At 36.9% G+C, this 15821-nt stretch overlaps 1 protein-coding gene across 2 annotated transcripts in view; it reads right to left on the reverse strand.

The window, feature by feature from the left end:
- Positions 1 to 15821, reverse strand: part of RNF213 (ring finger protein 213) — a 147155-nt gene that overhangs the window by 108331 nt on the left and 23003 nt on the right. For both annotated transcript variants that reach the window (XM_032212395.1, XM_032212394.1), the window contains 5 exons: positions 12185 to 12477; positions 11450 to 11688; positions 8153 to 8359; positions 2858 to 3044; positions 647 to 699 (listed from right to left, as the gene is read on the reverse strand). In XM_032212395.1, the coding sequence (XP_032068286.1) occupies positions 647 to 699; positions 2858 to 3044; positions 8153 to 8359; positions 11450 to 11688; positions 12185 to 12477 (979 nt within the window). The remainder of the gene's footprint in view (positions 1 to 646; positions 700 to 2857; positions 3045 to 8152; positions 8360 to 11449; positions 11689 to 12184; positions 12478 to 15821) is intronic.

The raw sequence follows: 15821 nt of genomic DNA on the forward strand, positions 1-15821 counted from the left end.
TGATAGCCCTGCTCTATAGGAAGGAAGAGTGAGGTCATTTTTTTTCCTTTCCTCAAAATCACTTCCTACTTTGTTCTAATGGTCTCCAATTCTCCTTTTCTAGTAGAAATATCCCAAACATGAAATGCTAATCATGGCACTGTCACACACAAAAATGGCTTACAAATATTAGTAAACAAAACAAATTAATCTTTCTAACTTCTCTTAAAGTGTTTTTATACATTAATGTTTATGATTATTAAAATAGCATGTAATCTTTTATGACTAGCTTGGGGATCATGATCAATCCATCTGATGGAGCACTTTATCGTGTACAGAGGCATCATATTTCCTTCCGACAGCAAGGGCCACATAGGCCATTTTGCCTTCTAAGGCTATGCCACAATTGATCAGCAGGTCAGCTTTGCAAATGGTGGTTTCTGAGCATGCTCTCTCTAGAAACTGCACAAACATCAGCTACTTTTCCAATACCCGATTAAATCAAGTATCTCCTCAAATACCTGAGGACCCCAAATCATGGGTTACCATTTTCAGCTCGACAAAACAAAGCTACATAAGTGATTCACTAACAATTTTTCTATTGTTTACTTCAGTGAGGCATGTTCTAAATTAATGCTTAAAAAAAGTACATGCACATTTTACTTACATATTTTTTTCTGACAGGATGTGCAACAATTTTTTTAACAGCTTTTCTACATCCTAAAACAGAGAAAAAAGATCCAATTAAAAAGAATCAATATTGTAGACAAACATCTCCCAGTCAACCGACTTTGTACAGTTTATTGCCTAAAGTGATTGGTTGGTGTGTGTGTGTATGGTTTTGTGCGCTTGTGTGTGTTGTCGTGCATCTGAATACCTCCATTTGTAAGAAGTACATCCTGTCCTAGAGAAGACTTGGACAATTAATGGATCTAAACATAAATACTGCACATTTATAAACGTTGGATAAATCAAGAATTTTAGTTGTAAAACACCGACAAAAAAAATATTTGGCTTACCCGTGGAAGGGCTTATCTGCAAGTATATGTAGTAATGAGACTTTCCTCTGCTCTCATTTACCTGCGAGTAATTCTCCATTAGCTACCTAAACTTAATCTATGTAACCACTTGCATCTTCTTTCTGAAACCCATGCACTCATTTTGCCAGAGAATGGAGCTTACAACGCACTATTATCTACCAATGGGCAAGAGGAGAAACTAGTGCTCCTAACATACCACCTCTTTCTGAGAGAAAGATGTTGAGAGGGCATTTCTCTGTACAGAATGGTGGCAATGGAGGTTGCAACAATTGGGATTATAGAGGAAAGACTTAGGGAACCCTCTTGAGAGAGTCACAGATGACCAGCTACCACAACTCTGCTCATCATTTTGCAAGCATGCACTATGGAAAGCAGCAATGGAAACAAAATGTTTCCATTGAGAACCTCAACAAATATGATTTTTCCCCTTCTTTTCTCTTGGTTGGAAAGTTTATTTGAAAGTGGATACAGGTAGTCTTCGGCTTCGAACCATTCATTTTGTGACAGTTCAAAGTTACAATGGCACTTATGACTGTAGCATCAGCCCCATAGCACCATGATCAAAATTCAGAGACTTGGCAACTGACTGGTATCTAGGACAGATAAAACAGCAAACTTAAAGAGTTTCTCTTACTGGGTTATTCACCACCTAGTGACACTTGTTTGAGATGGGGGGGGTCTCTAGAAATTGGATGGATGGATGAATATTTGGAAGTGGCTCAGGCAGATACCCCCTTAATTCATTGAAGCATCAGAGGGGAAAAGTACAGCACAGTCAATCTTCCAAGATTCTGCTTTTATACCAATTAAGGTAGTTTTAGCCTTCCTGGAGCTGAATGCTTCGTCTGTTCTGCCTAGTGGGGTAATAACCCTCAAGAAATATTGGGAACCACTGTGTTTCAAAAAGAGAATTCTGTGCTGTGTATCTCCTTAAGGGTACAGGGTATCTTATTATTAGCTCATGATGCTTACCTACTTTTGCCTGCGACTGCCAAATCTGACTGATTACTACCCAAGTGAATGAGTATTCCTTCCACTGGGGAGGAAGTATTCACATAAATGAAATTCTATGACATATGCCAGGACATACAGTACTACCCTGATAAGAATAAAGCCCCTTGCAACCTACTGTTAATATGGGGCCCTTCCAGATGTGAGTGATGCATACAGGTAGTCCTCAGGTTACAACTACAATTGAGCCCAAAATTTATATTGTTAAAACATTTGTTAAGTGAGTTTGCCCCATTTTATGCCTCTTCTTGCCACAGTTGTGAAGGGAATCATTCAGAAGTTAATAACATGGCTGTTAAGTGAATTTGGCTTCCCCATTGTCAGATGGCCACAAAAGGAGATCACGTGACCCCCAGGACACTGCAAGGGTCATAAATATGAATTAGATGACATGCATCTGAATTTTGATCAGGTGACCATTAGGATGCTGCAACGGTGTGAAAAATGGTCGTAAGTCACTTTTTTCAGTTCTGTTGTAACTTTGAATGGTCACTAAATGAATTGTTGTAAGTCAAGGACTACCTGTATTGTGAGCCCAAGATATCAAAGGCAAACAGTATGTTTTGATCAAGGTAGGTTATTCTACCCTGAAGCCAAAAGTAGCAATTTGGTATGTCAAATTGACGCCAAATCTTTAAGTCAGGCCTTAATGGACCAATTTACTGGAATAGGTTAGACAAATCAAGTTCTCATACTTGCTGGTGCATACTTCACATAAGGAGTAATGACAAACTTATGGGCCGAATGTAAGTTGAGCCTCTGATATTTGTCCCTTGCCATCATCAGACAAAGATAATTAAAAATGTTAATTAGAAATCAGAACAAACCTGACAGTTTTGAGGGTCAATTCTCAAGTTGTTCAGTCTATGAAAGGTTCCCAGAAGACAGTCGAATGGATCAGCATAAGGTTCGGAGATAAAATCCACCAGATGATATAGTGGTAACAAGCAGAACCAGGATCTGAATAATGTTCTGTTTCCTTTCAGCAAATGCTTCTTTTCCATTATTATATTCCTTTTCAACATAAAGAAAAGCATGACAGTTACATAGAAATTTGAATAAAAACAGGGCACAATGTGTATTCTCTGAGTACGTTTTGTAAGAGCTTCAATTTCAAAACTATACAGAATGTGAGGAACTGTGAATCCAGAAATTAAGAAATTTCAAATTGGTTTTACATATTGCAGTTGCTGTTATCTAAAAGAACTGGGTTTATTGACTGCGAAGGTATTTATCTATTTATATTTCATACTTCTTAACTGCCCATCTCCTTCAGAGAGTTGCTCTGGGCAGTGTGCAATTTAATCAATAAAATTAAACAATTAAAAACTGAATAATTTAGGGGGAAGGAGGAGCCACGTTGTGATGTTACAATGTGCTGTCTCGATACTCTGAGACCGCCGTTGACACTTTTGCGCTGGAGGGCCATTGAGACCTAAACCATCCCATAGAGACGGTGATCAGGAAGACAAAGCCTTGCTGGTCTCAGGGATATCGCAAAATCCCTGATCAACCCAAGGGAAGTGCTTCAAGCCAGCAGTAAACAGGCAGCCCCTAGGCTGATGAAATCAGGACGCTCCGGAAGGAAAGAAGTGAAAAGAGAAAATGAGTCCTTCTGGTGAGGTTTTTTATTTTGCTAAAGACTGCCCAAAGAAATGTTTCTTTAAAGCCAAATTAGATCCTTATCACTGTGGAAAGTTTTTATTTTTCTTTGTAACTATTTTTTGTGGATTGAAATGCTCATAATGTTCTTCATCTCTCCTCTTAAAGTGAACGGATTTTTTTTCTTCTGCTTCTTGTTGCTTTATTTTTTGACTTCTAGATTAAAACATTCCTTTTTATTTTAACAATTCTTCCTGTTCTTGTTATTAAATCACACTAAAAGAAATCTAAAGAACTTTGTTTCCTATAGAAGGTGAAAATTAACTGCCACTCAGAGGTCAGAAGCTGGGGGTTTTGAAACAACGTATCTCTCTTCTTATTTGACTTCACTAACTTTGCAGCTGAAGGGTTTGCAACTTGTTTACAGAAACTGATAAAGAACCAAGGGCACGAACTATTTTCACAGGTGCCTCTGAGAATTATTTTGACAGGGAAAGGAAGGAAGGAAGGAAGGAAGGAAGGAAGGAAGGAAGGAAGGAAGGAAGGAAGGAAGGAAGCACGAAAGAAAGAAAGAAAGAAAGAAAGAAAGAAAGAAAGAAAGAAACCTTCCCCTTTGAAGAGTATAAAAGAACTTGTGTTCAAGTCAATTTAAAATAAAAGTAAGAGAGGCCTGGAAGACTAGAGTGGCAGTCGCTATTAGTTTTTTTTCTTCTCTATCTTCTGTATTGGAAACATGGATCAATACTTAGATGAGGAAACCTTAAAATTCCAAAATATCTTGGCTGGAATTCAAAATCTATTGGAAGGATATGAGAGAATTGAGAAGAAGTTGGAAAGACTAGTCTTCCTCACAGCAAAAGATGATGGGGTTGGAGCCCCCAAAATTAAAGGGGAGAATGAAGATATAGAAGATAAAGTTAAGAAAATAGATGAATTTATTAATGGAGCAAATGTGGGTGAAAATGGAAAGAAGGGAATATGGAAAAGGGAATTCGACGAATTGGAGCTCTAGCCCAGATTCCAGGACAAAGAAAAAAATACTAATGATGATAGACATAAGAAGAGAATTTTTTTCAGAAGCAAGATTGACAACCAAAGACAAGTTAACTTTAGTAGCAACTGGTGGGCAATGAGATTATCTGAGAAACTCTTCAACCAACAAAGTGCGGAGAGAAGCCTATAAAAACCCTATAAAGGAGATAAAAAGAAGACTGACTCCACAATTGGCAAGAGAGATAAGACGGTTTTGTTGACAATGAAAGTTGATAATAAAAAATTAGTTTTTTATTATTGGTGATTAATAAGTAGGAATTTTGTAACTCTTAGATCGTTTTCGATTGTTTTTAAATGTTTACTCGCTAACAATTAATTAACCAAAATAATAATAATGAAATGATAATGGATACAGCATAAGGATATATACATGTATTGGCAATTTAGTAAAAGAAATTTGGATATAAATTGTAAATTGTGACTTGGGAAAAAGACCTATAAATTTTATTAACAAATTTTCATTTAGATCTTGTTATAAATGTGTAAGGTTTTTTTGAGGGGGGGCTGATGAGAGGAGATGGGGCATAAATAGTAAATGATTTTTAGCCAATTATAATAACAACAAGGAAATGTTAATGGACATTGTTTAACAAAATATACATGCTATGGTATTGGCAAGAGTAACTTGGATATAAATCCTAAACAGTGAGTTTAAAGTGTGGAGAGAAGTCTATAAAAACCTTATAAAGGAGATAAAAAGAAGACTTACACCACAATTGGCAAAAGAGAGATTTTTTTGTTACTGGAAAGATATATGTTGATAATGAAAGTTGATAATAAAAAATCAGTTGATTTTGGTAACTAATAAGTAGGAATTTTGTAACTCTTGGATTGTTTTAGATTGTTATCAAATGTTTATTCACTAACAATTAATTAACTATAATAACAATAAGGAAATGATAATGTATATAGCCTAATGATATATACATGTATGGTAATCTAGCAAAAAATGGATATAAATTGCAAATTGTGACTTGGGAAAAAGACCTATAAAATTTTATTAAGAATTTTTTATTTAGATATTGTTATAAAGGCGTACCGTTTTTTATTTGTGGGGGGGGGGGAGTCTGATGAGAGGAGATGGGACATAAATAGTAAATGATTTTTAGCCAAGGAATAACAAGGAAATGTTAATGGCCATTATTTAACAATATATATATGCTATGGTATTGGCAAAAGTAACTCGGATATAAATTTTAATCAGTGAGTTGGAAAAAAGGGGGGGAAAGGCTTAGAAACTTTATTTATTGACTTTTACTTAAAAGATGTTATAAAGGTATAATGTTATTGGAGGATTTTTTGAAATAGCTAATGAATGCCATTATGTGGTTGTGTTTTAAAATATGAATGATTTGAGGTAAAAGCATGTTCAAATAATTGTAGTCAAATGAGAATTGTGGTACATTGATAGTAAGATATACAAAGATTTTTGACTTAAAGTCAAATCTAATATGAACTATAAGTAATGACTGTGGAAGAAATGCACGAAAGTTATCTGTAACCAATCGACACGCTTTTTACAAGATGTAATGAAGGATGATTCTTTTTTTGTGCTTTTGTTCAATTAAAATAAAATAAAAATTCAAAAAAAACCTGAATAATTTAGGATTAAAATGTTAAAATGATAAAATGACCTTATAAAATTTCAAAAGATGAAGAATGCCAAGATAGGAGATTAGTAGCTATTGGTACAGGCTGGGAGGGGGATTTCTTATGGGTTCAACCAGTCCCCTGGTTATGTAGGTTCCTGTGTCCCCCCACGCAAGACTACATAGCCAAATTTTGACCCCTTTGCAGAAGGCCAAGAGATTGGGGGCCTTCCTCACCTCTGAGGGCAAGCAATGACAATGCAAATAACATAAAATTATCATAAAACAATGACATAATACAAAATTTCATAAAATACTTCCTGTGGTCAGCTCTTGATAATTGATTGTGTTATATACTTCAGTATGGGCTACTTTAAAGGCAGGTAATATCTCCCTGAATTTTAAAGACTTTAAAGTACATTAGAAGCTCTGCCATGGTTGAAAGCAATTGAGCAATATGGTACAGCAAACTGATACCCAATGCAGCTCACAAAGCAAAGGTGTCACATGCAGCCTTCTTGGGCCCCTAAAATTGCCCAGATGGCCTTGTTCTGCACCAGATGAAGCTTCTGGATACTTTTCAGGAGTAGCCCCATGTACAGCATATTGCAATAGTCCAGTTATATTACTTGTTTAATATTGATCATCAGAATAAAGTGTCAGGCCTGCAGCCATCTTTTCTTTTGGATCTTTGGCCTGCCACACTTTCTATTATTCTACTATGCATTTTCTATTGTGGGAAAATGGGAGGAGGGATTGTACGGATATGTAGCCATAACAAAATTCTTTCTAGAAAGCCAAGACATCCTTTGTCTTTGCACCTCGGCACCTAACTGGAACTGGATGGGTGGAAGCTGCCAACAAGGCAGTGGAAGATTGGACCATGTGATGGACTTGTGGGGGTGGGGGTAAGATCTTGAACTTTCAACTGGGGGGGACTGGGAAGTTTTCAGATTCAGGTTTTCCCAGATGTGCTCTCTTAATAAATTGGAACTTTGAGGAGTGATTTGACTCTGATTTAATTTTGGATGCTATTTAGAACCCTGACATAAAGTACCAAAATATGACCCAACCTAAATTCTAGTTACCACCTCAGAAGTACTTCCTAAGTTGCATATTGGTCTCTTATATCACAATATTATTGTTTCATAATATTCTCAATTCTTTCTTGAAACTCTTGCACGGACCTGAGTAATTTATTCAGTCATTTTATGGACTAATCAAGCAAAAATACCTGCACCAGTGGAGAAAGTTTAATTATTCATGCAACAATAACATTATTTTTATTAACTTCCGTATCGTTTGTGAAGGTCACAAACACTATCTTGGAAGATCACATCAACAAATGGCACTATTTCTATTTCTTGGAGTACAGTTTTACAGCCTAAGGTAGTCCTCAACTTATAACCACAACTGAGTCCAAAATTACTGTTGCCAAGCAAGACACTGGTGAAGTGAGTTTTGCTCCTTTTTACAAAGTTTCTAGCCACAGTTGTTAAGTGAATCATCACAGCTGTTAAGTTGGCAACATGGTTGTTAAGTGAATTTGGCTTCCCCATTGACTTTGCTTGTCAGGAAGTCACCAAAGGCTCACATGACGCTGGGACACTGCAACTGTCATAAATATGAGTCAGATGCCAAGCGGCCAAATTCTGATCACGTGACCATGTGGGGATGCAGCAATGGGTGTAAAAACATGGGGAAAACAATCATAAGTCATTTTTTCAGTGCTGTTGTAATTTAAAACAGTCACTAAATAAATAGTTATAAATTGAGGACTATCTGTATAAATAGTGGAAATCCATGTCTTAGCTCAAATTAACTTTTAAAAAATTAGAAATTATTTCAGGGATAACAATACTAGGCGGAAAAACTTACTTGTTTATGTTTCTGCTTTTATTTCTGAATTCCAAATACCGAATACATTCCAACCTTGCCCATTTCTCTTCTGATTCAAGGCAAGTCCTGGTTTTATATTCAGAATCATTCACAGTAAATAGATAAAGAATTGGGAGTATCCACAACCACTGGGGAATCTCTTCTTCAATACAGTTATCACAGATCATTATCAACTTATCCACCACACTGAAAGAGATAGAAGAAATTAAGATCTACTAAAAATAATGTTTATCAGAATACCTCTGTAAAAGTAACTTGCCTTTCTTACTTCCAACAAAAATATAGTCATTTAGATTTATAACAAAATAACATAACTTTGCTTTTTTCCCTATTCTATACTACTGCCCCCGAACATTTCGACACTAATAAATACATACAGAGAACATAGTGTAGGCTAGAGAAAATACCTGCCCTAAGATAAGAGGAATCACATTTGCAAAATAGCTGCTGTGAAAGAACAACCACTGAGATTGTCTTTAATGATCTAGAGCCATGTTGGTGAACCTATGGCACTCATGCTACCTGTGGCACACAGAGACATATCTGAGGGCACACAAGATGTTGCCCTATGTCAGCTCCAGCATGCATTGCCCAGCTGATATTTGGCCTTTCGGAGGGCGGGGGAGGCCATTTTTACCCTCCCCAGGCTTCAGGAGGCTTTCCTGAAGCCTGGGGAGGGCGGAAAACGGCCCAATGGGCCTACCGAAAATCCGGAGACTTCAGTGAGGCCTTTGCGCCTATGGGGGGAGGTTGTATGCGCATGCACCGGGGGGGACATTGCATTATGGGTATGGGTGCGCACCCTTTTGGCACCCGAGCAGAAAAATGTTTGCCATCACTGATCTAGAGATCAAGCTACCTCCTTTATCAATAGAAATGGGATCTGTCTTCAAATAGTGAAAGAAACATCCTTGGTTGTTCTTTACTTGAGAGGATTCACATAATTGGGACTTGTGAAAACAGAATTTTAGAAATGTCTGTAAATTTATTAAAGAGAAAAAACTGAAATATCACACGGGCATAAGTATTCAGACCCTTTGCAATAATACTTGAAATTTAGCTCCACTGCTCCACATTTCTCTTGATTGTTGGTGACATGTTCCTATACCTTGGACTTGATCTGTGGTAAATTAAATGGACTGGACATGATTTGGAAAAGCACACACCTCTCTATACAAGGCCTCAAAGCTGACAATGCATACTGTAGCAGAGCAAAAGTCATGAGATCACAGGAACTGCGTTCAGAGTTCAGAAACAGGATTATTGCAAGGCACAGATCTGGGGAAGGCTGCAATCAAATTTCTGCTGCACTGAAGGTTCCTAAGAGCACAGTGGCCTCCATAAGTCTCAAATGGAAGAAGCACAACCAGAACTCTTTCAAGAGCAATCGGTGGAGAAGGGCCTTAGTAAGAGAGGAAGAACCCAATGATCATTCTGACTAAACTCCAGAGATCCTGTGTGGAGATGGGATAGAGTTCCAGAAGGCCAACCATCACTGCAGCCTCCACCAATCTGGGCTTAATGGCAGAGTGGCTAGACAGAAGCCTCTTCTCAAACCAAGCACCATTCACTACCTGCCCAATATCATCCCAACAATGAAGCATGGTGCTGGCTGTGGAAGATACTATTCAGCAACAGGGACAGAGAGGCTGCCCAGAGTTGAGGGAAAGTTGAATGGAGCAAAGTACAGGGATCTCCTCCATGAAAACCTGTTCAACGGTGCTCAGGACCTCAGACTGGGCCAAAGGTTTACTTTCCAACATGACAACAATCTTGAGCACACAGGCTAGATAACATGGGAGTGATTTAGGACAATTATGTGAATGTCCTAGAGTGGCCCAGCCACAGCCCTGACTTAAAACACTATTGAACATATCTGGAGGGACCTGAAAATGGCTGTCCACCAATGATCGCCATCCAACCTGAATGGGCTTCACAGAATTTGCAAGAAAAAAGGGCATAAAATCCCCCAATCCAGGTGTGCAAAACTTGTTGTGTAATACCCAGAAAAACTCAAAGCTAATATTGCTGCCAAAAGTGCTTCAACAAAGTACTGAGTGAAGGCTCAACATACATTGGTATACATCACTTATACCAATGTGATATTTCAGTTTTTTTTCCTTTTAATACATTTATGGATATTTCTACAATTCTGATTTCACTTCGTCATTATGGGGTACTGAGTGTAGATTAAATGTAGAATCAGGCTGCAGCATAAAAAAATTGACAAAAGTGAAGAGGGTCTGAATACTTTTTGAATGCACTGTAAATCTGCACTTTCTCTTCCTCCCAACTACACCCTGTTGTTGTTGTTTATTCTTACTTTTTCTGTGGAAAGGAGGGGAATGTCTTCCAGGAATAATATACAGAATGCGTTGTGCTTTGGATATACAGAAACCAATGACCTGATCAATTACGGAGTGTCCATCTTTGATCAGAAGTAATAACTTTGAAGGCTTGCCCAACAAGCAACCTTTTCTAATGATCATAATGAATACTGAGTTTAATCAACAGTGTGATGAATATTCTAGTGCAGGGGTCTCCAACCTTGGCAACTTAAAGCCTGGCGGACCTCAACTCCCAGAATTCCCCAGCCAGAAAATTATTGCCTTCTATGGTGTTTGTGCTTGAGGACAAACATTCTGAGAGAGAAGGGAACAGATTCCCCCCCCCTCTCCCTCCCTCCATGTATTTTCATCTGTAAGAGAGAGCATGAAAATAAGGTAATTTTACACACATAATTTGCTTTATAAAAAAATGTAATTTGCAGTTACCAATTCAATTAATATTTCATTTTGGCCTGGCTCTTCCCCTTTTTGAAGTGTGGCTTTTAGCAGATATGAATATTTATATCTGTCACATTAGCAGAAACAAATATTTATATCTGTCACATGACAGCTAGCATGGTGCAGAGATTTAGATGCTCAATTAGCACCAAGAAGACCAAGGTTCAAGCAGATCCTCAGCCACGGAAGCTCTCTAGGTGATTTTGGGCCAGTCTATCTCTCCAAGCACCTACTTCATAGGGAAAACTGATAAATTTATAGACAAGTAACTATTAGTAGCAATTCATGTCAAATCACTAAATATATGCTGATCTTTTCAAAAATCTGTCACATTTAAAACTATTAGTACCAAAAACAGCAAAGCAAGCATCCAACGTGTTTAATACACCCAATTCCCTTCCTCCCAACCGAACCCACCATTTTTCTACCTTAACCTTCAGTATCCTGACTCAACCCTACATTCTATATGCCCCAAAGTCAAATTACATACCCCGGACACTCTGAAAATGTCTCTCTGAAGCGCTTGATTTCATCTACATCTGCTGGTAATTTCTTCGGACAAAAAAACATGAATAATTGTTCCTTTCCCTTTTTGCACAGTGGAAGATTGTAATCTATTATTAATGTAAACGTGATCAATGCTAGGCCTAGATGATCCCACGTTGAAGTGTCCTGTTTGAGGATGTTACTTGATTGTTCCATCAAGTAATCCACAATCATATCTTGCAACTTTAAAAGAGAGGGAGGGAGGAGAGAGAGAAAAAAAATTGCATGTTTAAACATACTTCATATTAAGGCATAAACTATAGCTAAAAAACAAAACATCTCGGTGCATACATTTTTCTGAACCAAAACCAACGAATACACATTATAGATTACACTTTAGAAGGCCAAGAAATGGGTTTAAGTTAAACTATTAACATGTTAGGTTCTACAACTGCTGTTTCTCAAATAGTGATTGTACAGAGGTGCTGGATCAAAAAATTATCAGACTCAAGTGTCCAATGGATCTAAATGATTTCTGCAGTGACTTAACTCCATATTTTGTCTTTTTTGTGCATCTTGAACTCAATATTCAGCCCAGTTTAATAACTTAGCTGTATCATTTTATTCCAAGGACATTGTAACAATTAGCACTTTGCGCTGCACAGTCAAGATGCTACAAACCTTATAGACATTTGGCTACAAGGTTCTTCTTGGATGTATAATAAAGAGAATGTAATACCTGCTGTTCTTTAAATTGTAGCTCTTTCCATTCCTTCCGACATCCTTCATGTATCATTATCGTTTTATTTACAGAGTAAAATTGGTAGAACTGCTGGAAAAAGCTTTTGATGTTAATCTGACTCCATGGTTTAAGTATACTGAAGAGGCTGTCCAGCATTATTCTTGCTGCTATCAGTTTCCCATTCACAACATCCTTTTCCTTATCTTTCCAAAATGAAAAATGATTCTTCATTTTCTTCCACCAATTCTCCTCGGGTTTAACGCATATTATATCATCATATTGATGCCAATCTGTTAAATAAAATATTGTTAAAGTTCTGAAGTGCAAGATACAGCCCTACTAGCTTTGCGTGCTAAATGTAACCACTTAATTCAATTTTCTTGCACACCCTGCTTCGTTATTGTTTCCTTCCATAGTCAAACTATGCAGACACACAGAAACAGTCATTTTCTTTCCATCTCTGTAGGTATTTTTGAGCTATATTCCATCCTTATTCATTTTATATTGTTTACGCTAGGATGTGTTATGAAATAGTGCTACACAATGAGAAATAAATGTGCAATTCCTACCTTTAGCAAACATAGGTGGTCCTTGACTTACAACAATTCATTAATTGACTGTTCAAAGTTACAACGGCACTGAAAAAAGGCACTTATGACCATTTTTCACACTTACGACCATTGTGGCATCCCCATAGTCACATGATCAAAATTCAGACTCTTGGCAATTGGCTCATACTTATAACTATTGCGATGTCCTGGGGGCATGTGACTCCCTTTTGCAACTTTCTACAAAGTCAATGGGTAATCCAGATTCATTTAACAAACATTTTACTAACTTAACAAATGCAATCATTCTCTTAACAACTCTAGCAAGAAAAATCGTAAAGTGGGGCAAACTCACTAAACAAATGTTCCATTTAGCAACATACATTTTGGGTTCAATTGTCGTTAAGGGCTACCTGGACTAAAGGACTAAATTGCTTAATTCAAAGAAGAGCTTTAGTGACTATCAGCTTCTTAATACAGGTAGTTCTTTACTTACAACCACAACTAAGCCAAACATTTCCACTCCTACACAAGGCATTTTTGCAGTGAGTCACATCCCATTTTATGACATTTTTGCCATATTTGTTAAGCAAATCATTGCATGTGTTAAGCGAATCATTGGGTTGTTAAGAAAATCTAGCTTTCCCCATTGATCTTTGCTTGTCAGAGGACAAATGATTACATGAAGGAATAGGGGGAGGTGGAGGAGACCTGGCAATGGCTAAGAGCAGGAAAGTTAAAGAAAGTGACCAAGGGACTAATTCTGGGTGCACAAGACCAAGCCTTAAGGGCAAATGCATAGAAAGACAGAATTGAGAAGGCAGCAACAGACAGTAAGTGCCACCCACGCAGGAAGCTGAAGAAACAGTGGACCACCTGGTAAGCTGCTGCAAGAAAATCGCAGACTGACTAGAGGAGAAGCCAATGTTGCAACGATATGGACGTGCAGGTCTCGATGCTCCGAGACCGCAGCCAATACTTTTGCCGCTGGGTGGTCCAATCGGACCTAAACCGTCGTCCCGAAGAGATGGTGAACAGGAAGAATACGTCTTACTGACCTCAGGGACATCGCAAAGTCCCTGAAAGAAGCAAGAGAAGTTCTCCAGCCGGCGACAAAAAATCCAGCCAAGGCTGATGAAGTCGGGGCTGCTCCAAAACGGAAGGATATGGAAAGAGAAAATGTTTCCAGCTGGTGAGGAACTTTTAGTGTTTTAAAAAGAGACTGCCTATAAAAACTTAAAATTAATCTAAATTGGAGAACAAAAGAATCAAGCAGCGGAATTAAATTTGGAATGGTTTTGGACAGTGGTTATCTTACTTTTTAAATGCTATCTTCATGGATGGAATTTATGCAAGCCTTTTGAAACAGATGGATTAAGTTTTCTTCTATTTTTTCTTTTATTGTTCTCTGTAACCTATGGACTAAAGTTTTCCTCTTTCATTGCTGTGGGTATTTTTCTAACTCATTTAAAGATTGGACTCTTTTTTCTAACTTGAGATACAAAAGAGATACAAAAAAGATACAAAAGAAATTAGATTTGCAACAGTATTACTGCTGCTCAGAAGCTGGAAGGGTTTGTGTATTGAAAATGGAACACTTTTTTTTCTCCACTGATTGTTTTGACTTGGCACTACAAGGTTTCACTGCTTGGCTACAAAGAGTGATAAGAAGGGAAGCACACAGATGTCCCTTTGAAGTATATTTTTAATCAGAGAAAAGTGAAAACAAATGTTCTTTGTTTTAATTTTATTAACCTTCCAAGCTAGAGCAGCTGTGTTTGTTAGAATGGTACAATTTCAAAAGAAAACAGAAATCTCAAGTTTGCAAAAGATACTTTCAGAAATACAGAAATTATCAAATACATATGAAAGGATAGAGAAAAATCTGGAAGATTTAGAGCATATAACAACAAAATATGATGAAAAAATTGAGGAAGTTTATCAAATGCAAAATGGGGTGGTTAAAACTCAAAAAATCAAAGTGGCAAATGATTATAAAGATTAAATCTGCTGATATTTATGGTGATTGCTTTGTCTCTGAAAATGGAAAGAATGGAATACTGAAAGAGGAATTAAATGGAGAGGAAATTTATTCCAGACAGCAAGTTACAGAAAAAGAAAAAACCAAAGAATCTATAGATTTAAAGAGAGAAATTTTATTAGCAAAAGCATTGATAACACTGATGACAATCAAAGATAAGCTGAATAAGGAAACAGAAAGAAGGCATCAAGATTATATGAGAGACGTTATAAGCAAGGAGTTGTTAAGAGGAGTCTATACAAAGCTGATCAAGAAGATGATTAGAGGACTGACACCACATATGGCAGAAGATATGAGATGTTTTGCTATTGGAAAGATACAGGTTGATAGATGGAAGGATATAATTTAAAACTAGTTAAACTTAGTGAAATTTATTGACAATAGATATAGCTTAAATAAATAACTGATAATGTTACTAATGTATACGTGTAGTGTTATGATGAGTATAATTGGATATGAATATTGAATGGTATCCATGTAAGGAAGATTAGAAATCCCTTTGGATTATACATAAAGGATAATGATAATGATAATAATAATGAAGAAGAAGAAGAAGAAGAAGAAGAAGAAGAAGAAGAGGAGGAGGAGGAGGAGGAGGAGGAGGAGGAGGAGGAGGAGGAGGAGGAAGAAGAACTAATTAGATACAATTAAAGTTTTGATTATTAGGGGGAAAATGTTATGATATAGGATATAGTCAAAAAAAGAGGGATAAGAATAACAACATATATATAGATATGGGTATAACAAGGAAACTGGATGTAAACTTTAAATAGTGATTTGGAAAGGGGGATTAGAAAACTTTGTTATTAAATATTATGTTTAGCTAGAATAGGACATAAGGATTTAGTGTTAGTGGAGGATTTTAGAAATAGTAATTGAAAGGCCAGTATGTGGTTATGTATTAAATTTTGGTATATTTTATGATGGACGCTTAAACAATTATAGTCAAATGAAAATGGAGATATGATGATGGTGACAAGTATGAATATTTGAGTTAAAATACTTAAGTTAATATGAATTATGTTTGTTGACTTTGGAAGAGATG

The sequence above is a fragment of the Thamnophis elegans genome, chromosome 2 (genome assembly GCF_009769535.1).
Source record: "Thamnophis elegans isolate rThaEle1 chromosome 2, rThaEle1.pri, whole genome shotgun sequence".
Taxonomy (NCBI): Eukaryota; Metazoa; Chordata; class Lepidosauria; order Squamata; family Colubridae; genus Thamnophis; species Thamnophis elegans.